The sequence below is a fragment of the Phyllopteryx taeniolatus genome, chromosome 19 (genome assembly GCF_024500385.1).
Source record: "Phyllopteryx taeniolatus isolate TA_2022b chromosome 19, UOR_Ptae_1.2, whole genome shotgun sequence".
In the NCBI taxonomy this organism is placed as follows: Eukaryota; Metazoa; Chordata; class Actinopteri; order Syngnathiformes; family Syngnathidae; genus Phyllopteryx; species Phyllopteryx taeniolatus.
The window spans coordinates 13,632,666-13,654,998 of record NC_084520.1 but is presented as its reverse complement, the minus strand read 5'-3'; the positions used below and the strand labels follow the sequence as shown (position 1 = coordinate 13,654,998).

Sequence of the window (22,333 nt, the reverse complement as noted above, 5' to 3'; positions counted from 1 at the left end):
AGCGTGGCTTCGTAGTAAAAGTGTGAGTACTACACTGGCCTGCCAACAGTCCAGACCTGTCTCCTATTGATAATTTGTGGCGCATTATGAAGTGCAAAATATCAAGAAAGAATTGCAAAGAATTCCACCAACAAAGCTTCAACAAGTAGTGTCCTTATTGAGTGATGCTAGCTTTTTTGGATCGTGTTGCTGGCATCAAATTCAAGGTAAGTTCTAGAAAAAAATGGATGGATGGATGATGTACAATATGAAGAGCCATAACAATGTCGTCAAAAAACAATTTACAAGTCCAGCATGACAATAAAAGACGAGTCTTTATTTATAACAAAAACATCATTAATCTTGGCCATGTTCTAAGAAAAAAGTGTGCGTCTCTCTCTCTCTCTCTATATATATATATATACACACACGCGCACACAAACGGCAATTAAGCAAGAGGTTTTCCACATATAGTTTTAGTGGGCCTTTAAACAGGTGGTACAAGAAAGAGGTGTAAGTCAGGAAGGGTTGTCTTTTTTTCCTGCCATGTGATTTATCGAGTATATTTGATTATTGCATCGCAGTTTGATAATTTAGTGTGACCCTTTGGTTAGAATTTATATGAAAAAAGTTCATACTAGAAGAGTTCACTTGCAACTGACTGTTAGCCAATACGGTCGCATCACTTCCTTCTGGTTAGGTTCACTGTCGGGGAGTGGTGGACTGTCAAATTACTTCCAAAAGAGGACCATCATGAAACACATTTGCCCCCAAATTCTTGGCTGAAAATATACCAAGAGATGCAAATTTAAGCATTTTAACACTAATAGTTATAAAGAGCAATAAATATAAATAGATCACAAGGAGGACTTAAAGGAGAGGGGGGAAGAAACATTTATGGACTTTACATTCATGTGAAATATACATTGCAGCATGATAGAGAATGAGAGGAAGGAAGAAGCCTGGACAGACTTGCACGAGACCTTTTGTTAGGATGTCCTGAGGTCTTGTATTGATAACTCATTCTGTGAGAATCCCCCCCCCCCCCCAAAAAAAAAAAAAAAAAATCTACAACAAATATAACCACTTAATATCTAAAACTAATCAAATATGATGCTTCCATTTCCACCTTACCAAGAACACAACATAGGAATCAGTTGTTTTCATTTTGGCAATAGCAGCATGTTCCGATGGTGCTCGTTTCACTACCTGAACTGCATTGTTGTTTTTTTTTGTTTTGTTTTAAATATCAATTTGTGATTTAATCCAAAAGTCTTGAGAACAGCAGTTGAGGTTTCAGGTGACTGTGGCTCCATCTTGATGCTGTACACTCAAGAGCTGCATTTGAAATCCTGAATGCCTTCGTCTCTTTAACCAAACTGGAAGAACAGATTCCCAGGTCCAGACTCTGGAGGAACATAAAGAAAAGATTTGTTTACAGCGTGCGCTTAAATGTTGAAGCATACAAAGGAGTGTTTTTGGCCACAGGAAAAAAAATGCTTTATATTTTTTAGAAAATTTAAAAAAAAGAAACTTCATGCAATAAAGTCACATTTTTCTAATCAAGTCTGCCACATGACAATGAGTCAGTTTTTCTCATGATACAAAATAACGCCATATTTTTTGTAACAAAACTCAGAATGAACTCAGAACACGTATATTTTTCAATTACAGTTTTTGACTTCACAAGAATATTTTTTATTTTTTTTTCTAAAACAAAAGTCTATATTCATATTTATGTCAAAATAATATAGTTGTATTTCTAATAAATGAAGATATAAAGACAGAATAAAGTTATATATTTATATTTTGGGCACAGTCTTAGTGCTGCGAGAATGAAATTGTATTTTTCAAGAAAAAAAGTAATAATTTTCTTTCCTGACTAGAAAAAACTTAATCGTACGAGAATGTTTTTTTCCCTTTCATAAAGCAAGCTGTAAGACGAGAATAAAGTCTATCAAAAACGGACAAAATAATTACAACAAAGTCAAAATTTTTAGGAAAAGAGTAATTTGTGTTACGTGAAGTCACATTTAGTAAAAATGTCATGTTTAAGAGAATAGTAAAGAAAAATGTAAAATATTACGAGACTAAAGTCATTTTTTAAAATAAAAAAGAATCATTTAAGAATATAGAGTCAATTTCTTTGAAGAATGTCACCGTTGTACTTTTTTTGTTCTTTTCGGCAAAATAAAAAAAAATACTTGCCTGCGCTGGAATCAAAACTAAATCCTCCACCATGGCCACCGAAGAAAGCTCTGAAGATGTTGTTTGCATCGACATCTAAACAGAAAAACAAAATGAAGAAAAGAACAAAAAAAAAGTACATTGTATTATCAGCATTTAAACTGGGAAAAGATCAGTGACAACACAATCGAGAGCTGTATCAAACATATTGCCTTTACATATACAACACTGTAAGATAGATATTCATTCAACAGTATTACGTATATTATATAGTAAATACAAAAAAGGACTGTCATTTGAATGAGCATGTGCAGCCAATGGTGTTACAAAAAGACTACATTGCAAAAAATCCAAGTGAGGAAAAGGACATAAATGACAACTTGTGGCGCCATCTAGTGGCTAACTTTCACAAGCATAACCAGTTAGGATCCAAACTGACAATAAATGAACACAGCGCATTTACTGTACCTCCGCCGTCGAAGGTTCCGTCGTCACCGAGGTCGTGCCCGTTGTCGTAGCGAATCTTCTTTTTGGGGTCAGACAGAACGGTGAAGGCCTCGCCTACTTCCTTGAACTTCTTCTCCTCTTCCTTTTGCACCTCGGGGGTGGCCGCACTGTGGCGGTCTGCCGTATGCACACAGAAAGAAGACAAGTTAGACAATGTACAGTGAAGCCCTGTTTGTTGTGGGGGATACCGCTCCAGACACAGCTGCGATTGGTGAAAATCTGCGATATATATGTGTGTGTGTGTGTGTAGGCCAAGACCCATACCTGGGTGGTGCATCAGGGCCCGTTTGCGGTAGGCTTTTTTGATCTCGTCATCCGAGGCGTTCTTGCCGACTCCCAGCACCTTGTAGTAATCTTTCCTCTTGCTCTTTTTCAGCTCCAACTTGGCCGTCTTCAGCAGATGTTTGTGGTCTGGACACGGACATGAAGTTGTAACAACTGGCCCAGCCGGTCAAATCGCTCGGAGACCCACAGAGGCTTACCTGACGTTTTTTCAGTCTGGTACACTTTCTCGTAGTCCCGGACAGCCTCTTCATACTGCTCGGTTTCCATGAAACTGTAGCCAGGCAAATAGTATGTAAAAAAAAAAAAAAACATGCATATTATATTATAAATATGCATTATTAGCCTCTTGTTGATTGTAAAAAAATATATAATAATAATAAAAAAAATCATTTTTGGGCAGAAAAAGAATAGTCATTTTAAAAAAATTATTAAGAAAGTTGGAATTTAAGAGAATAAAGTTGTATTTTTTCGATGACAAAAAAAACAAAAAACATAATGTTATGAAAATAAGCATACTTTTTGATGAAAAAAGTATAAATGTTTCGAGAATAAAGTTAGATTTTTTTTCAAGAAAGGTGAGGGTTGGGGGGACCCAAAAATTTACCGCATTCAGAGCTGTAAGGTTTAACATCCGACACTCACTTCTCCCACCTTGTTGTGTTGCAATAAAAATGAAATTGTCACCGTCCGCAGTATTTTATGACACCAGACTGTACGCAGATGCTTTCTAATTATCTGATTGTGGGATACTGTGTGCAATATGCCAACTTTGCTGGGTTCTGTGCAAAAAGGCAAAGGAGGATGAATGCTCAGTTTCTCTTACAGCAATTTTGCGGGATCTGTTTAACAGAGATGACGATCGATCACACATACCACTGCGCTCTTCTCAAGTAGGCCTTGATGTAGGTGTCGTCGAGCTTGATGGCACTGGTGCAGTCGTCAATAGCCTGATTGGGTTTATTCATCTACGGTGACGCAAGAAGTAAAGGAGGAGGTCAATAGTCATAACAACATATTATATGTAGTATTATTCATTCATAGAGAAATGCAGTGGTACCTTGACTTACAAGTTAATTTTGTTTCAATCTTTTAACTTTTACATTTTTTAATTTTTTTTTAATGTGTGTCAAGGATCTGGGATTCAAGTATAATCAGACTTTGCAGTTTAGCCTCAAGGTTGGCGTCGAACTGAAGGACTTCTTAGGTCACAATGTGAAATAAAAAAAGAGACAAGCCCCAGGTGCGTGCGCAGCAATTAAAACCTTATCCACACATGTGGTTGAGAAAGGCATTCAATACAGAATCCTACACATAACCAAAGACAGGAAGAGTTGCCTGGACGCAGGTAAAATCTTATCAGCACACGTGGTGGGAACACCAGCGAACGACAAAACCAGACGCAAGTCATTATCACGACATCAGCCCTTCCAGGACTGACCAAGCAGAAAAGAGCGTATTGTCCTAAGTGACCCCATATTGCGTGCAGTAGAACATGTTTGCGTATTGTTCATTCGTCTCTAACGGAGATGCTCAAATGAATGTGTCCTCAGCCAAGGAGAATAAATGTTTTGTGATCGGCACCTGCTCGATCTGGAGCCTCTGTCTCGAGCAGCCGCATATTTGAGGCTTGCTCGTACCTCCATTTTGGCTCACAACACAAATTATATTTTTGAAATCACCCAACCAACAGCATGTAACTCAAAAAAAAACTTGAGGTTCTAATATTACCTTGGCTCCTGCTGCGGCTCTGTTGCAGTAGAGTTTGGCGTTGGTCTTGATGTTGTTGGGGTCAATCCCGAGGGCTTCGCTATACAGCTGATAGGCGGCTTCGTAGCTGTTGTTCTTAAATGTCAGATTTCCTTCCTCTTTCTTGGCTTTTAAGGCTTTGGCATTCTGAAACAGATATTCGTTTTAAATCTGACATCGAAATCTTAAACGTATACCAACTAGGGCTGAAACTAAGTCATTTTAAAAAACAATCGGTTGAATATTTTCTCGATTACTCAATGAATCGGATTAAAAAATTAAACTTCCATCCCTTGATTCAAAAACAGGACATTATTTCAAATGGACAGTGCAGAAAATGCACAAACATTAATTGATTATGATTCAGTTCCTGGTTTGGACTAAAACATGTCAGAAAATGGGCAAAAATATTAATGATTATTCCGAAATAAAAGATGATTTTTCCAAATGTCTTATTTTGATAAAACACAAAGACAATCAGTCTGCTTTTTTTATTATTACAATACGTATAATTACTAATGTTTACTGTTGAGATGCTGAAATCAGAGCATTTAGGACAATTTTAAGTTAAACAAGGTCTCTAAACAATTAATTGATTATCAAATATAGTCAAAAAAAGAAAGAAAAACCCACCCTGCAGGCAAGCCGGGCCTTTTCGTGGTCCGGTGCCATGCGCAGAGCCTGCATGAAGAACTGCACGGCCTTATCGATGCAGTCTTCGTAGTAAAGACACAAGCCTCGCACGTAAAGCGCGTCTGCGTTTGTGGAATCCATCCTCAAGATATCACTGGGGAAAAGGAAACACAATGTCTCGCAATTGTATCAAATGTAGGAAATCTCCCAACATAACGGCTGGCGTTGGCTACCTGGCAACAGACTGAGCTTCGGGATAGCGTCCAAGGAGAGCAAGACACTCGGCCTTGAGGATTTTGAAGCGGTGGCAGGCAGATGCCAGAGCCAAGGCCCGGTCCATACAATACACCACCTGGTTCAAGACGACACAAATTGTACTTTTGAGTATATTTATGAGGTGGAAAAATGCTAAGCATTTGTGAGGAAACAATTTCAATCAAGACGTGGTAGGTAAGTCACAAAGAGTCAAGTTAAGGACATAGATTCCACACATTTAAATAAATAATGACATGCTAGGAGAAAAGGTACCAGAGGGTATAATCTGTTTTTTCCCCCTCACCTAAAAATAGTACAGCAAAAAACAGGTTTAGTGAAAATGACCTTTCTGAAGTCTCGCTTTTCAAAGCCAAAATCCGCCAGTCGCTCAAACTCCAGCAGAGTTTCTGCATTCTTGTTCTGGAATTAGAGATGAAACACGTATTGAGCCGCGTCGGACAAAACGCAGCCGACGCGATCAAAAAAGGCGGGTGCAGTCCTACCTCTTGCTGCGCCTCTCTGTTGCTAGGCTCCAAATCCAGAACCCTCTGAAAGCAGCGTGCGGCGGCCATGGCGTTCCCCAGAGACAGGTGGCACTTTCCCTCGCGTAAATGACCCTTGTGGGAGGAAAGAAGGGACGCCACCTCGTAAAATCACGCACACGGTTGAGATTGGGAGTCAGGAGGGGGATTTGTTGAGACTCACCTTCATGAAGCAGTCGTCCAGTCGCACGGCCTGCTGGGAATCTTCCAGGGCTTCCCGGAAGCGACACAGCATCATGAGGGTGGCTGCCCTGTTGCCATAATAGCTGGCATTGGGACATGCATCTTGAATGGGAGGAGAAATCAGAAACACGATCAGATTCATGACACCAGTCAAAGATCCCAAAAGATAAGAATGTGTCTCCAAACTTTTGGTGTGAACACACGTGTATGTTCTGCATAAGCCTGATAAGCTGTCCACTGTCGGTGAACATAGAAAATCGCAAAGCATTCCCTCCTCTTGTGATTTTTTTTTCCAATTATAATAGTGTATTGAAAAAATATCAATCACGTCATCAGCGACTCGTCGACGTCAACTTAAATCACATTACTGTTGGCTTGAAAAATGTCATCCTCTGTATGCAGTAACGGATGAAAATATTTTCTTTAATATTTCAAACGCCTTTGAGAGTCGCTGACATCATAAGTCATCTTATTCGATTCAATTGAAATTACATTTACTTCAAATCTTTAGAAAGAAAAATTGAATACTCAGTTTAAAGCATAAAATATCACCTCAAGGTCTACACAACATCTTATGACAATGTCTTAATAAACAAGGTAAAATAGTAAGAGTAGTAAGCAGTAAGTAATAGTAAGTAAGCCGAAACAAGCATAAATGCTTCAATGTAAACTTTCACTAAGAGATAAACCGTCATAAAAAACAACGGCATATTATGACCAACACTTCCACAAAGAACATTTTATCATGTGGTGATGAGGAATATACTTATGCTTTTTGGCCCATCAAATGTGGTACCGTTATGAACACAATAAAGCTGGATTTTCACTGCAGGTCCTCGCGCCTAAATTTGAAGGTGATCTGTGAGAGGTGAAGTCTACTTACCAATTGCCTTGGTGTAGTAATTGAAGGCCTCCGAGTAGTCTTTCTTGCCGTAGAACTCATTTCCCTGCTCTTTGAAACCTTCGGCCTGACTGAAAAGGGTAACCAGAAGCACAAAGTCAAGGAGGGGGTTACATAACGACAAGAATATTGATCACAAATTTAAGAGCAGTCAACACCCGCTCTCTAAAATTAGAGAGGCTGACACTGATTTCCTGTAATCCTGTCAGGCGAGCCAAGTGTTAAGTGGCAACAATGTGGACTGATACCATGCAGGAACAACCCGCTACGCACCTCCCTAAAATATCACGTTACAGCAAGCCCTAACAACTCTTTATGCTTCACCATAGTATACGTCTACGCAGTCGATGACATGCACAACTCGCTCACATTTTTCTGTGATTTCGAGCTTTAATTCAACGGACATCATCTGCTTCTTCTTCTCAGCACTCGCTTTCCTAGAACTCAAGGTTAGAGAAAAGAGATTTGGCAAAATACCTGCACAGGAAAAAAAAGGAAAACGAGCACAGACTACAATCGATATCTGTACTTTCCCTGCGAGGTAACCCTGTAAACTGACGATGACTGGATGTTGTGAAATTGGCTGCCAATTACATGTTGTGTCTTCATAACAACATAACTTTGCCTCACGAAAGTTCGCTAAATGCAAAACACCAAAGGCGGATCAACGTCACGGTAGTTATAACCACTCAAGCAATGGATGTTTGAAGAAGACAAACGGTGCAGCAACACATGTAGACAGACAATAAAACCATACTCACGGGGATATATATTTTATTTAGCCCCTATACGAAAAACAACTAATAGTAGAGCATCTTATTTACAGCACTCTTATTCGTCTTGTACCATCAGACCTAAGTGTATTCTATTATGGCTGTATTATACTGCCCACTGGTGGAAAAGGCATATACACACCAGAGGGAGGTCCATTGAATAACTTATTACAAATTATGTTTTACAGTATGTTTGTATACAGTTCATCATGCATTTGTAGATGAGCGGCCATTATAAATTTGAGAAATATGTCACCGCAACCGTATAAATGTTGATTATTTTGCATAATGAGCAGTTGTAGGTGAAATGATTTGGGTGAATAAGCATTTGCCGGTCGTTTTACCATTTCTCTACCGTTCGTTTCATTTTAAAACATGGACTGTAAGGTACTGAACTACGAGTGAGCGTGATGTTATCGCTTCTGCGCATGATGAAACAAACACACATTCACAAAACTTCCTCTTTCGAGTTTATAGTTAAAGTCGTTGCTATAGCACATTAATGAAATGAGTCTGTTGGTGAGTAAAAATCCGTCGCGGTGAACACGTTATTTGTTTCAGTCGCATGCTAGCTTGGTTAGCTTCGAAGATAGCGCTATTGTGCAACGAGCCAATCTTTCCAACTCGGATTCTTCCCAACGCTTTTTGATTTTCTGGGAAGCGCAGTTAAAGCCAAATTATTTCCCATTTTACCGTTCCAGTTCGCCCGCATTGTAAAGCTGAGCCTCGGCATCCACCGGCACGTCGATGTCAACAGCTGCCATTTTTTTTCGAGAAAGGACGAATGTGATGTGACGTCATTTCCGAGTGACGATTTTTTTTTTTTTAGGTCATGAAAAATGTGGGCCACCGAAGATGCGTCACTGCTTGGCTTCCTCGAGCCACTTGAAAAAGTTTTCGTATATTGGTTATTAAAAGGATTAAATCGTAAATGTATGTTGTATTTTGTTTTAGCTAAATATACAAAACGAGCACACAATTATTTTCATATTTATTTGGTCATTAGAGAATAGGAAAAAAAAAAAATTTTGTAATTTTTTTGTTACATTTTCCAATAAAAACAGCTAAGCAACCATCATATACTTTTTATGTATTTTATTTGTCAAATCATGTATTTTGCTGTGGTCGGCGCAACTCTGTTATAGACACTCAGGCACCTGAAAAACATCCATCCATCCATTTTCTGAGCCGCTCCTCACTAGGGTCGCGGGCGTGCTGGAGCCTATCCCAGCTGTCATCGGGCAGAAGGCGGGGTACACCCTGAACTGGTTGCCAGCCAATCGCAGGGCACATACAAACAAACAACCATTCGCACTCACAGTCACACCTACGGGCAATTTTAGAGTCTCCAATTAATGCATGTTTTTGGGATGTGGGAGGAAACCGTAGTGCCCGGAGAAAACCCACACAGGCACGGGGAGAACATGCAAACTCCACACGGGCGGTGCCGGGGATTGAACCCGGGTCCTCAGAATTGTGAGGCTGACGCTCTAACCAGTCATCCACCGTGCCGCCTGAAAAACATTTATTACTAAAATATTGCTTAATAACTCATTTACAATTAAAGTAAATTTTCATGTGAATCGTAATTCAATTTTGTAATACTCTAATTACAGTAACAGGGTTGCAAATCAATGCTTTTTTGTGCAAGTGTGCATGCTAGCTGTGTTAGCTGCTAAGCTAAATGGACAGAACAAACTTGACAAGCTATATAATTAAAAACAAAAAAACTTTGCTAATATCTTTTTCTGGTAATATGAGAAACAGGAGCATTGATTTGAGTGACACCATCCTTTGAGAAAACATGAAAAATAGAAGCGAGAACTTACCTGAAGTCTACCTTGGTTCAGATTAATTAATTTGACGTCATTTCTGCTGAGTCATGTAACTAACAGTTTTTTTTCTCTTCCTTTAGATGCCTCAAAAGGTTTGACTCAGCGGGATATTTAAAAAAATATATATAGAATCACTATTATTGCAGCTAGTTACCGGTATAATTTGTCTCATGACAACTATAATTTACACGTTTCCGTATTCTGTCCATGGATAATTTGAAATTTCCCCGACTCTCTTCCTAATAAGGACAAGCGGTATGGAAAATAGATGTTGCATTCAGATTAATTGGATATGATTATTTAGCACAAAATGGTCAAATACAGTATATTATGAATACTTTAATTTTAGCAAATCATTCAGCCCAGCCCATACTTTGTCTAGCCCAGAGTTGGGGAACAACTTTATTATAGGGGCCAATTCACAAAATTAATGTTAAATACTATGAGCATGTGTGGAATAAATGTTTTATTCAACAGTTTCTCTGAGGTTTTAGAATTACATCGCTGACCGGATCAAATGCTTCCCAAAATACTCACAAGTGCCCACTTCTAAATTCTTACAGCACATGAAATTTAGCGATTGTTTCAATGCAGGGGAAATAAACACAACCACAACTGTGTAAAAATAGCACGACATACAAATGAATGCAGAATACATTATACACACATGAACAAATATTCATAACATTTCAGTCCACATTATTGCACTTAATGAACAGTTACGCTAGTTTTAGTTAGCCACATTTGAAAACATAAACCTATTGCTTAGAATGGAATAAAAGCTATAAAAATATTTTTAAGACAGGTATAATGATTCATGAAATTGGATTTTTAACATCTTGAGCAAAAAGCGTCTCAAAGTACATAACAGTAAAGCATTTGAAGAATTTGGAAAAAAGATTTCCCACCCCTGCTTTAATGCCTCATGTCAAATATAGTTTCTACTGGAAAAAAACATTAAACAAAATAAAAAAGTCATTCATCAAGTGTGGTGAATGCTCTTGGCTTTGTTTATGGCACAGGTCAGAAAAAGACAGACAGACAAACAGAACAACGTTCATTATGTATTTGATGACAATGACCATACAATGCAAAGTGACTCTCTGCTGATTTATTTTTTTTTTTACTTTGTGCTGAGTAAGACAAGTGATTTATGTATGGAAACTAATTCAGGAATGATATAGTTTTCCCAGAGTATAACTAGAAAGCTCTCAAATTTGGCAACATTAGCGTAACATTTACACTCTTGTGTAATGGCAGATTATTCTTATAAGTAAAACAAAAACATGAATTATTATGGCTTCCAATGGGGTTCAGACCCCAGGAAACATGCACTCAAATAGTTGAGTGATGGTCCTTAAACAGTGGTACCTTGACTTTATAAAGAGAGGGGTGGTGGGGGAAGAGTGAGGCTACAGGGAGAAGAGATAGCAAGGGTGGAGGACTTGAAATACTTGGGGTCAACCGTCCAGAGCAATGGTGAGTGTGGTCAGGAAGTGAGGAAACGGATCCAAGCAGGTTGGAACGGGTGGAGGAAGGTGTCAGGTGTGTTATGTGACAGAAGAGTTTCTGCTAGGATGAAGGACAAAGTTTATAAAACAGTGGTGAGGCCAGCCATGATGTTTGGATTAGAGACAATGGCACTGAAGAGACAACAGGAAGCAGAGCTGGAGGTGGCGGAAATGAAGATGTTGAGGTTCGCTCTCGGCGTGACCAGGTTGGATAAAATTAGAAATGAGCTCATCAGAGTGACAGCGGAGGTTCGATGTTTTGGAGACAAAGTTAGAGAGAGCAGACTTCGATGGTTTGGACACGTCCAGAGGAGAAATAGTGAGTGTATTGGTAGAAGGGTGATGAGGATGGAGCTGCCAGGCAAGAGAGCTAGAGGAAGACCAAAGAGAAGGTTGATGGATGTCGTGAGGGAAGACATGAGGGCAGCTGGTGTTCGAGAGGAGGATGCAGGAGATAGACTCTCATGGAAAAGGATGACACGCTGTGGCGACCCCTAAAGGGACAAGCCCAAAGGAAAAAAAAGAAGATTTGTATGTTTGGTTGGTTGTCTTGTTAAATAAATGACTAAAAGTGCATTGGTCAGTATGGCTCTTTTTTTCCCCCCTTCCCCCAACTTCATTCAAGCAGTGGCATAGCTCAAGTTTTGGTAAAATCTTTGCTCGCAACAAGCGACGACTCGTAACTTTAACATCTTGTAGGTTGGGGCACTCGTAAGTCAAAGCACCACTGTATTTTTTGGGCGAATGTGCATACTTTACTGATGATGTGTCAAATGTGACATTTTGTCCTCATTGTCAATAAGGAGAGAAAATAATGGGCGGGTGCGTGGCCCTCAGCGGTCCCGGGGCAGGTCTGAAGAGGGCGGGGCTTATCAGGGGACTGTGGATGATGGCCGTGGGACCCTGTGGCAGTCGTAGTGCCAGCGGTGCTGATGCCAAAGTGCAAAAAGCAGCTGGATTGAGGGCGCTGGTGTGGAACCCTGCCGGCAGGGCCTTGGACAACTGCTTCTGCAAGGCCAGTTTAGTCTGCAACACAAGGGACATCCTTCAAAATGTACAGCAGAAAGCAGTGGATCTCAAACTTGTTTATAAGTACCACCTCCCCAAAAATACTTAAGCTCTTCATATCAATTTGCGCTCATATCTCAGATCATCTCTCCCCATTGTAATTAATAGAAATGGCATTGATCTGTTCCAGCCTCCCAAAAAATAACAAAAATGTGCTTTTTAACAAGAAAAATAGCACTATAATATTGGACCTCATAAAAACTTACAGCAATGACATCATTAAATAGAATGTATTGAATTAAAACGTTTGTGCATTATAATCTAATGTTCCAATTCAATTCATTGTGCTGCTCCTTCTGGTGTGCTCGCCTTGGCTACCAGGTGGCAGTATAATAGGCATACAGACCCAAACGAGTAAGCATTACCAGTACTCTTAGGGATTCAAGTCAGCTGCAATATTACTGTAGTTTTTTTCCCCACGGAGGATAAAGAATATATGACATATACATATCGCATATGGTGATACTGTCTGTCTACATGCATTGCTCCACCATTTGTGTTCATATACCAGTTGCTAAAGCGTTATAACACAACTACGTGACTACGATGTTATCCGTGAGCCCGCCAACGCCATTTTTCCATTATGTGTTAGCAATACGCTAGCGGGGGCGTTCTTAAAGTTGTTTGGTTGGTTTTAGTAAGAAATGGAAAACTTACGAATGTGTGTGTGTGTGTGCGCATACAATTCTTACCGCTAACGCAGTGCTGGGCTGCAGTTTATTATAAGGGGTGAATTTAGCCTTCACCTTCACAGGCTTCCCGGCCAAATGCTCTTTATGTCTCCTGCTGTTCATGTGCTGTGAAACACATATTGATGACATTATTAAAAAAAAATGCTCTAATTTATGATGGGTGAAAATGACAGTTGTCTGTTATTTATTATTGTACACTATTCACGAAAAGTTAGTGATATTGGACTTGCGGGTGAAATTACAGGTTGAACCCAAAATGCACTATAACCTTTGTAGGTAACCTTAATTTGACCTTCTCTGTGGAACTGTTCCATGTTTCAGTACTTTTTGTGAAACTTGCGGTTCTCTAAAAGTATCCCTTTTTTTGTGAGTGGTGTATATTTTAAACAAGAAAATTCTCATTGCCGTTTACCTGTTTGAGCTGCTTCTCCGAGTTGACGGCCACCTGGCACAGTTGACAATGAAAACGCTGGCCTCTGACGCCCACTGCCGCCCTGGTCTTGTTGGTGCCCATCCGTTGCTTAATTATTCGGGAGGGGCGTCTCGCCGAGGACGTCCTCTTCGCCCTGCGGTGCGACTGGTTGCTGTTGGGACTGTGCAGCATCTGCTTGTGTTTAGAGCCTGGTGAGGAATGACATGAGGGCATGCGGTAACAGTGGCATGTGTGCTATAATGCTTCTAATAAAACAATTTCATTTAATGGGCCCAAAAATGATTATTTACCAGAAATAATACATCTTGTTTTATCCATCTATATTAGGGACACATGCTGACAGGCAGAACAATTAAACACTTTTACTAGATGGCAGAAGGTACGATTAACTTGTGTGTCCACTTGTTGCCATTCATCACAAAGGATAAAGAATATATGCCAGGGAGTATTGTTATATTGTGTGTCTACATGTGTTGCTCCACCATTTGTGTTAAAATATCTGTTGCACTAATGCAAATTGTTAGCCCCTCTCTGGAGTTTTTAATTGTTGTTAGCATTAAGCCAAACAGACTTTCCAAAGGCAAAGGTATGTCCTGGTTTTAAATAAAAAATGTGTACGTTCTCATTGCTTGATGTTTAGTTTGACAGTAAATTTCAACTGGGAGCAAAGCAAAAAATAAATAAAAAATGCCAAAGGACAGCTCGTAGCTTTAAAAACGTGTAAGTCAGATAACTCAAGGCAGCACTATAGATATTTTTTTCCTGACATTTTTATTTGTGCTGTGAGATTTTTGTGCCTTGGGTCAATAAATAGGAAAAACTACACTATAGAAAGCCAAGTCGGGAACCTTGACAACATACAGTTTGTGAACATTTAACCTGCTCATATTTTTCATTAATTTTTTTGTTACTTCAAAACAAAATGAAATGGCCCCTAATAGGATAAAGGTTTTGCAACCTTGTGCTGCAAAAATACAGTCCAGTCGTAAAACTCACCACTACAGTGAGCTTCTAGTTGAGAGCTGGAGTTCACAGTCACTTTGCACGTAGGACAGTGGAGCTCTTTTTTGTTGGCCTCCTTATCCTCCACCTTCACCTCATCATCTTCTTTTTCCCCGACAGCAGGGGGCCCCTGAGGGGCGTGCGGTGCTGGAGGCGGGCCTTCCATAGGCGCCCCCGCCAATGTTAAATGGGGAAGCGGAGGGCTGTGAGGAAATTGCTGGGACAGCTGAGGAGCGTGGCTTGTGGAGGAAACTATAGCGGGGGCAGCGGGGGGTAGGGAGCTCCCAAGGCCCTTTTCCGGTTGCGACGATGTGCCTGAATCTGAACACACAAAAGCATGACAAGCATGACCGTCCACCACTAGTATTTTCTATATGGTAAACGCCATAACTGACTGATGTGATTCTTCCAAAAATGCAAGCTTTTTCCCATCCATCAATTATATTGCTGCATATATGAGTCTTGATTCTTTTTCTGAGATTTAATGTTTTTAAATTTTTCTTATTTAACTGTAGGTTTTTCCATGGATATGTTTGAAATGAACTGTTTTTTCAATGGTTATCAAAATACATTTTAAATGTATATTTAATTAAAATACTGTATTTAAAGAATATTATTTTCTTGCTTCTTTATTTATTTTTGTTTTTATTTATTTGTTTTGATCACTTGTTTAATTCATTTAAATTAGGTGGACATGACTCGTGAGCAAATACAAGGTTTATTATATATAATAATATATAATATATATATTAAAAAATATATTAAAGAAATCTCAATTAATATTTCCTATTTCTTTTTCTATGTATTTATTTACAGTATAAGTAGGTGTTTATACAAATATTCAAAATAAAAAGAGCAATAAATCAACAGTCACCAGCACACCCTTAAAACACAAAGAAACTAGAAAAGGAGGTGTCCTGATGATGAATAATGAAAAAAGGCATTGCTTTTCAGGTGCTATTTGCATGCTCTAATGCCTCTTTGCAGGGCGTCTGCGCTCGATGGGAGTAATTAGCCGTGCGACAGAGGCCATGATTGCAGGGCAGGTAATAGCCGATAATCAGTCAACAGAGTGGCAGCTAGCAGACTTAGCACCTTCTCGTCGGCTGCCTCAATTACTACTCATCATCAAGAGGAGGGAGAGTGGGGTGTTCGTGAAAATATGGATATTAACTTGCGCAGGTGCACCTAATGCGCTTCATCGTTCACACTTTCGCTATATCTGGGATTTTTGAGATTTTTTTATTTATTTATTAATGGGGTTTTCCAGCCTACAGTACCGGCAAGTCTGAATTTACATTTGCACGCCTTCAGTGTAGTGTCACGTTCTGTTGCAATATGCCGGGCAGCTGTGACGTCTACTGGAAGAGATGCAGCGTGATGAACAGCAAGAAGAAGATGCAGCGAATGTCCCCAGTAACGGTAATATAATAATTGTTCTCACAGAGCAAAGAGAATACTGTATATGCCTTTGAGTACTGTTTTATGCTCTGTTTGAGGTGTTGCTGCGTCGTGTGTATTTAGGTGGCAGTTGTTTGAAGGTTTATAATTAAACTAACATCAAACTGCTAATAGGGCTAGCCTGTGTATGGCGTTTCACATTATATGTTATCATTACACAAGCAGACTTTCGTTCGACAAAATTATACAGTATGGTGTGGTCGAACATTTTTGTCTCTTTTTATACAATGTTTAATTCTCTTTCTTACGTGTCAATTTTACAGTAAACTCGAAGTGACAAACAGCTTGACGCAAAAACGTTCTGCCTCTTATTTGGAAAACTGTGTGAGACAAAGTGAGAACAGGAACTAAGGAATCATTCAAAAGTGTGTTTGAATAAGTGAAAGTGGTATCGACATCCCTACATAAAACTACAGTATATATATATATATATATATATAAAAAATGCTTATTTCTTTGCAGATTTTCAATGATTGCGGGTCTGGAATGGAATTCCCCAGATAACGTTTATATTTTTAATACCTGTTCTGTCTGAATTCAAGTCTGTTTGTGGTCCACTTTCTCCCGCCGTCTCCTTCTCTTTCTCCGCTGTGGGAGGGCCGTGCTTGTTCTTCTGCCGGTTCCTCTGGTTCTCCAAGGCCTTCATCTTGCGAGTGTGTTTGTGACCCTTGTAGTGGGCCTCAGCCTGGTTCTGGTCATGACATACACACACACCAACATGCACATATACATTTAAGAGGTTGCAAAAGTAATCACACTCTGTCCTTGAGTATAAGTAAGATACTTGTGTAAAAAAGGCTCAGGTAAAAGTACTGATTTGACACCTTTAATTAAAAAACACAGACTATGAAATGTATTTAAGTACAAAAGGAAAAAAATATATATTTTTGCTGTCCAATATTTTTTTATTTTACTGTATATATTTTTGTTACGTAGTGTTTGCGAAGGCTTTTATATGATCAAAACATGCTCCCATAGCTATGGTAACATTGTGAATTGACTAAGAAAAACTAAATACATTAGCCAATAATAAAAACTGGGAAAAAAAAACTTACATGTTTATATGATATGCTGTCCCTGCTTTTTCCGCCCTATGAGTTTACATCTTTTTTTTTTTTACGTATTACCATCATCCACGGAGGTTGAAAAAAAATAATAAAAACTACCCCATATTTATAGTATGGACTAGAAAGTAAAGCTATCTATGTTAAAATGTAGGGAGTAAAAGCAAAAAGTCACCAGAAAAATAAGTAATCAAGTAAAGTACAGACACCTGATAATCTACTGAAGTACAGTAAGAAAGTATTTATACGTTGTTACATCCCACCACTGATACTTACACACAAGAGTAGAACAAGCGTATACTGGGGTGATTTAATTAGTGAGGGGCAGCATGAAATCAGTTCAGTGTAATCGCTCCATCTGCTCCATCTTTTCGGCTTCGCATGCAAGCGTGGAGCTGGGAGATAAATGATAATAGTCAGCGTTTGACTGCGGGGAAGCCCCCGCATGGCCGCCGCATTCATCGATGTCCTCACAAATGAGCGCCCCGTTCGGAGTCGCGCCATCTCATGACCATCCCTCCTGAGCTCATTTGCTCATCTCGCCACTGATTCAGTGTGACACAAATTGCCCCCATGTCTGTGAACGCACACATGACCTCTGAGCTCATCTCTGCGTTTGCATGCAGACTCCGCACAGACTGGAGAGAGAGCACAAGAATCTGTTTCTAGCACACACGAAAGCACCGGAACACATTGGGACGAAATGCCGGACAACGGACACACACTGAATGTCCGTCAACATGAACCATTCAGCGTGATGTTATGGGGTCAGAGGCCAGTGTACTATGACTTTACTATGTTCCACAAGGGCTGGGCGATATGGCCTTAATATAAAGTCTCAAATTTTGTATTTCTTAAACAGAAATCAGATTTAAATTGACTATCTTTCCCCTTCACTTATAGAAAAAGCAAATACCACTGACATTATTTCCTGATAAAAACAACAGCTTTGAAAAAACATAAAATACCTGCAAGTTTGTGAGCAAATCATTGTAGTAAAATGACTCTAGTGATTCAGCACAGTCAAAATAAAAAACAAAAAACTGTCATCCTTAACCCTAAAACACAGTGAAAACGAACAGGGTGGTCACTCAACAGAATACTAACCTAAACAAAACACACACAAAACTACTACTACTACTACTACTACTACTATCGGGAATCAACAACTATGTAAACAATAAACACATAATTTCTGACAGTACACACAAAAGCCCGCTAGGCATGCGAGGAAGTCCAGCGTGAACGACTGCTCTAAGCATCGTCAAAGCTGATGTTTTATTGTTAATGTTAGTTGTTGTTTGTGTTTCCTCGTTGCGTAAAAATAGTGTGGTATGTTCGACTTAGTGACGCCCTTGTTCCTTGCAATGTGTGACAAGGTCTTTGTGAATGCGACATTGACTGTTGGTTGCTCAATAAAAAAAAATCAAAATAAAAAAAAAAAGTCTCTTCCTCAAGCAATCCTGAGGCATTTTTCCTCATTGCGAGTTCCATCTTGAAATTGGTAATAATCTCTCATGTACTGTAGAGCTAATAAGGCATCAAGGAACTAATTAAATGCTCTACAAAAGCAATTACGCTGTGAAGTAATTTTTTGCAATAAGGTTCCCTTTAAAAAAATGTATTTGTGCAATGCTGCATTCTTATTTTTTCATAATTCTGTTTACTGTATGTTTTTCATTGGTGTGCACATGCCTCGGGATCAAAAGGTTCCAACCTGTGGCGTATAAATGGGCAACACATCTTTGGCAATGTTGAGTGAGATTGACTCTGCGATTGCCTTCCACCGCCTCCAAAACAATGTGAAAATGATTCTGCTCGTGGTGCTAAAGGGAAAGTTGCTAAATTTAGGTAAATTATCACTAAGTTGGCAAAACTGACTCCTCTCTGTTCGAAGGCATGTTGTGACTATAACACGCCAGTGGGGACATGCTATGGAAAATGCAAAAAAACAAAACCAAAAACCATAATATCAATAATCGCCCAGCCCTATGTTCTACCATAGTAACGATAACAATAACAATAACGTGAGAAAACGTGTCCCATGTAGGACAAAGTGTTGCCAACCCCATCTGTTGGGACCTGATACCTGCCTGCGACCGGGCATCCACCACCTGCAGTCAAGCGCCACGCATGTCAGCTTCAGCTGGCAAGGAGGGAGGAGAGTGCCTATTAGCTAGGTGCCGCAAACCTTCGACCAACGACTGAAACATTTGGTGGATTTGCGGCTGTCTTACTTCAATCAGTGCTTCTGGTCATTTACGTTAATAAATAAAAAACTTTCAAAGTAAATTAAAAACGTTTTAAAGTCATTAAAATTTAACTTGAAAAATAAACCCATAAATGTATGCACACTGGAACTACACAACCCAATCACGTGCATTGTAACATCTTCTGCACGACACCAGTCAGCCAATCAAATGGTTAGTTTTGAGTCGCTTGACGAGTGGAGCAAGTGGGTGTGCGCAAGGCAGGCAAGCGGTGAGGAGGGAAGGAAGAAAGGGAAGTTTATTGCAAACAATGTTTTAAAGATTAAAGATGTTTGGGTGTTGATATTAGTTGAGATTGTTTATATCCAAAATATGTTTTGGAAAAAGCAAGAGCGAATGCAGCAACTCAAAGTGCTCTTTTAATATTTAGTATATTTGATATAGTATTGTATATATTCCATTTTCAGGTACCTTTGGATACCTTGTGAATATTATTTAACATAAATTCAAGGAATGTTTTATTTGTCCTTCCATTTCCTTATGAAAACCAACAATAAATATGAAGGATATATTTGGACTTTATGTTCGCTAGGGGAAAAAAAAAAAAAAAAAAAAAAAAAAGGCTGACGAGGACATAATTGCAAATGTGCTCCCCTCAACTTGCAGAGTGGCCTTTATTCACACAGCTAACAATATAAATGCAAATATGTATAAAAATGAACTGTATAAGGAAAAGGTAGCTAAATTAATATGAATAGGAATGTGTGATAAGGACAGGGAGGCCGAACACACTGATTGGTTTCCTCTCAGAAGCCACAAAAATGGAAGAAAGATAAGAAAAGGCTACCTCGGCAATATTTTAGTGTGCAGAACCTACGAAACGTGTGAAGTATGCGCATGGCACTTACAGTGGAGTTGAAGCGCAGGTGACAAATATTACAGGTGATAGTTGTTCTTCTCTTAGGCGGGGCGATGCCGAATGTGTGGTTGATCACAGCCTTCTGCACCGGATCCATCTGTGTAAGCACATGGATTTTGGTCCATGACCCAAAAACATGAGCCATACTCAAGTGAGTGACATTATAGTTACCGGATTTTATCAAATAGTGCCCAGATGCTTTTTTTTCTTTTCTTTCTGCTAACTGTACACAGACTGTGATATTAGCAGTATAAAAAAAAAAAGGTGGCACTGAGAATATACAAAAATTTCATTCTTTTTAGGTTATTTTACATCATGCGCATTGTGCAAACAAACTTTATTTGAAGGGTTAAATATATTAAAATGAATGTATATTTACTAATGACCATAACTGATGTTATTTAAAAATATGCAGTAAAAAAAAATGGTCTCAAAGAAGCTATAAAAGTAGTAAAATCGAACAAGGCCTGAGGGTTAAATAAAATGTATTCTTATTCTTATTTTGTTCCAAAGGAATCTCACCGTGTTGAAATTTGGGAAAAGGCTGAGGGGCAAGGAGGGTCTGATCCTGAGTGGCAGGAAGTGCTCCAGGTGGTTGTGCGACTGGAGGCTAGCTCGGCCTGACAGAGGCAGGGAACCCAGGAGAGGGTGGACCTGGTTGTGGGACAGCGCACCTGGAGCGGGGAACAACACACGCAAAGAAACACATCAGTCAGTGTGGTCCAACCTTTGCCATTTCAGTCCAAGGCGACACATGCCAATGAGTTGCAATGATTGTATGAAATCAATTTTAAAAAAATAGCAGCAAATGATGAGTCACTCCGCGTGACTATCTCGTCACACTTGGCTGGCCCGCACACTGTCAGATTGCTCATAATTTACACGTGGCGTGACCTTTGTCTAAACCCCAGGCGAACATTAGAGCGCTGACATTTACAAGCACAGTGTGATACAAAGGTGTGGGGGTCGGGTAAACAGTTAAGAAGCTAGTCATCAATGACGCAAAAAAAAAGCGTAATTGTATTCTATTTGTTCGAAAAGTGTTCATTCATTGCGACCAAAGGGAGAGCACTAGTTGGGTGCAGCCAGCAGAGGCGCCACTGATCTAGTCTCAACGAGTTTGCCGCCTAAAGAAGCACAACATGGCAGCTAAGGCGTAAATCAGTGTTTCCCCAATTATTGTTGAGCCAGATTTAGCATTCAGGCTAACAAAGTTAGTAACACAGGCTAAAAAGGTTTTAAATTTAGGCTACAGACTAGTGAAGTTAGGAAACAGGCTGGTGAAGTTATTACACAGGTTAGCGAGGTTTGCTCGCAGGCTAGCAAATTTAGCATACAGGCTTGCAAAGTTAGCACGCAGGCTAACAAAATCAGCACAGAGGCTGGTGAAGTTAGGTCACAGGCTGGTGAAGTTAATACACAGCCAAGTGAGGTTTGATCACAGGTTGGCAAATTACAGGCTAGCGAAGGTTGCATGCAGGCTAGCAAAAGTCACAGCACAGGCTAGCGAAAGCAACTCTTCCGGGTCAGAGTTCACGACATTAAGTGAGAAGTTCCGCCATCTCAAAATGAAAAAAAAAAAAAAAGTTAAAAAAAAAATATATATCAATATATATCATATTCATGGTGTATTTTCCCTGTAGTCGTAGGAACTTCAGTCAAATCCCTTGTAAACGGCTAGAGTGCATCAAAAGGAATACATTTTCTGTTCAAATGTGACTTTCAGGATATTAAGAAGGTTTGTAAACTCAAGGATTAGCATCAGCGTGTCAGTTAACCTAGTTTTATTCTCCACATTTTTTTTTAGTGTGTTTAAAACTGAAGTCTGTCAAACAGCTTAAAACTGCTAATGAACACACATTAATAAGAAGGCTTCAGACATAAGAGTTTTCACTCTGGCCAGATGGATCCACTCGTGCTTATCTCCTCGTCAATGTGATGTTGGGTGGGGAGGGTGACAATGATTCCCACTCAAGCACAAATCTGCAACAGATCTCGTTAATGTCTTTGACATAGCAAAGTAGTGTGAAGCGTTTGATTAATGGAATTTTGCACCATCTGTGGTTGTTTGCAACTCTTTTCAACTCAACTCTTTCGACGAGACGGCGTCCATTAACTTTCACGATAGCACCATTGCAGTTTGTTTG

General features: G+C 39.5%; 2 protein-coding genes across 5 annotated transcripts in view; both read right to left on the bottom strand.

The window, feature by feature from the left end:
• Nucleotides 1-295: 295 nt before the first annotated feature.
• LOC133469395 (dnaJ homolog subfamily C member 7-like) lies at nt 296-8,815 on the bottom strand. Of its 2 annotated transcripts, none has more exons than XM_061756405.1 (14): nt 8,685-8,815; nt 7,201-7,289; nt 6,298-6,419; nt 6,096-6,209; nt 5,938-6,012; nt 5,571-5,689; nt 5,338-5,491; nt 4,687-4,851; nt 3,832-3,923; nt 3,156-3,229; nt 2,938-3,084; nt 2,635-2,790; nt 2,188-2,262; nt 296-1,387 (listed from the first exon to the last, which is right to left on the bottom strand). In XM_061756405.1, the coding sequence occupies exons 1-14, from the start codon at nt 8,753-8,755 to the stop codon at nt 1,350-1,352; spliced, it is 1,491 nt and encodes a 496-aa protein (XP_061612389.1). In that variant the 5' UTR covers nt 8,756-8,815; the 3' UTR covers nt 296-1,349. The 2 variants fall into 2 exon arrangements, with proteins under 2 accessions (XP_061612389.1, XP_061612390.1); XM_061756406.1 differs by lacking the exon at nt 8,685-8,815 and adding an exon at nt 7,588-8,663.
• A 1,462-nt stretch (nt 8,816-10,277) lies between these two features.
• LOC133469502 (zinc finger protein 385C-like) overlaps nt 10,278-22,333 on the bottom strand; it is a 37,221-nt gene continuing 25,165 nt past the window's right edge. For 2 of the 3 annotated variants that reach the window (XM_061756675.1, XM_061756677.1), the window contains 7 exons: nt 20,709-20,860; nt 20,176-20,283; nt 16,516-16,684; nt 14,527-14,853; nt 13,510-13,718; nt 13,098-13,202; nt 10,278-12,363 (listed from right to left, as the gene is read on the bottom strand). In XM_061756675.1, the coding sequence (XP_061612659.1) occupies nt 12,133-12,363; nt 13,098-13,202; nt 13,510-13,718; nt 14,527-14,853; nt 16,516-16,684; nt 20,176-20,283; nt 20,709-20,860 (1,301 nt within the window). In that variant the 3' untranslated portion in view covers nt 10,278-12,132. The remainder of the gene's footprint in view (nt 12,364-13,097; nt 13,203-13,509; nt 13,719-14,526; nt 14,854-16,515; nt 16,685-20,175; nt 20,284-20,708; nt 20,861-22,333) is intronic. The other variant, XM_061756676.1, reaches the window with a different exon arrangement.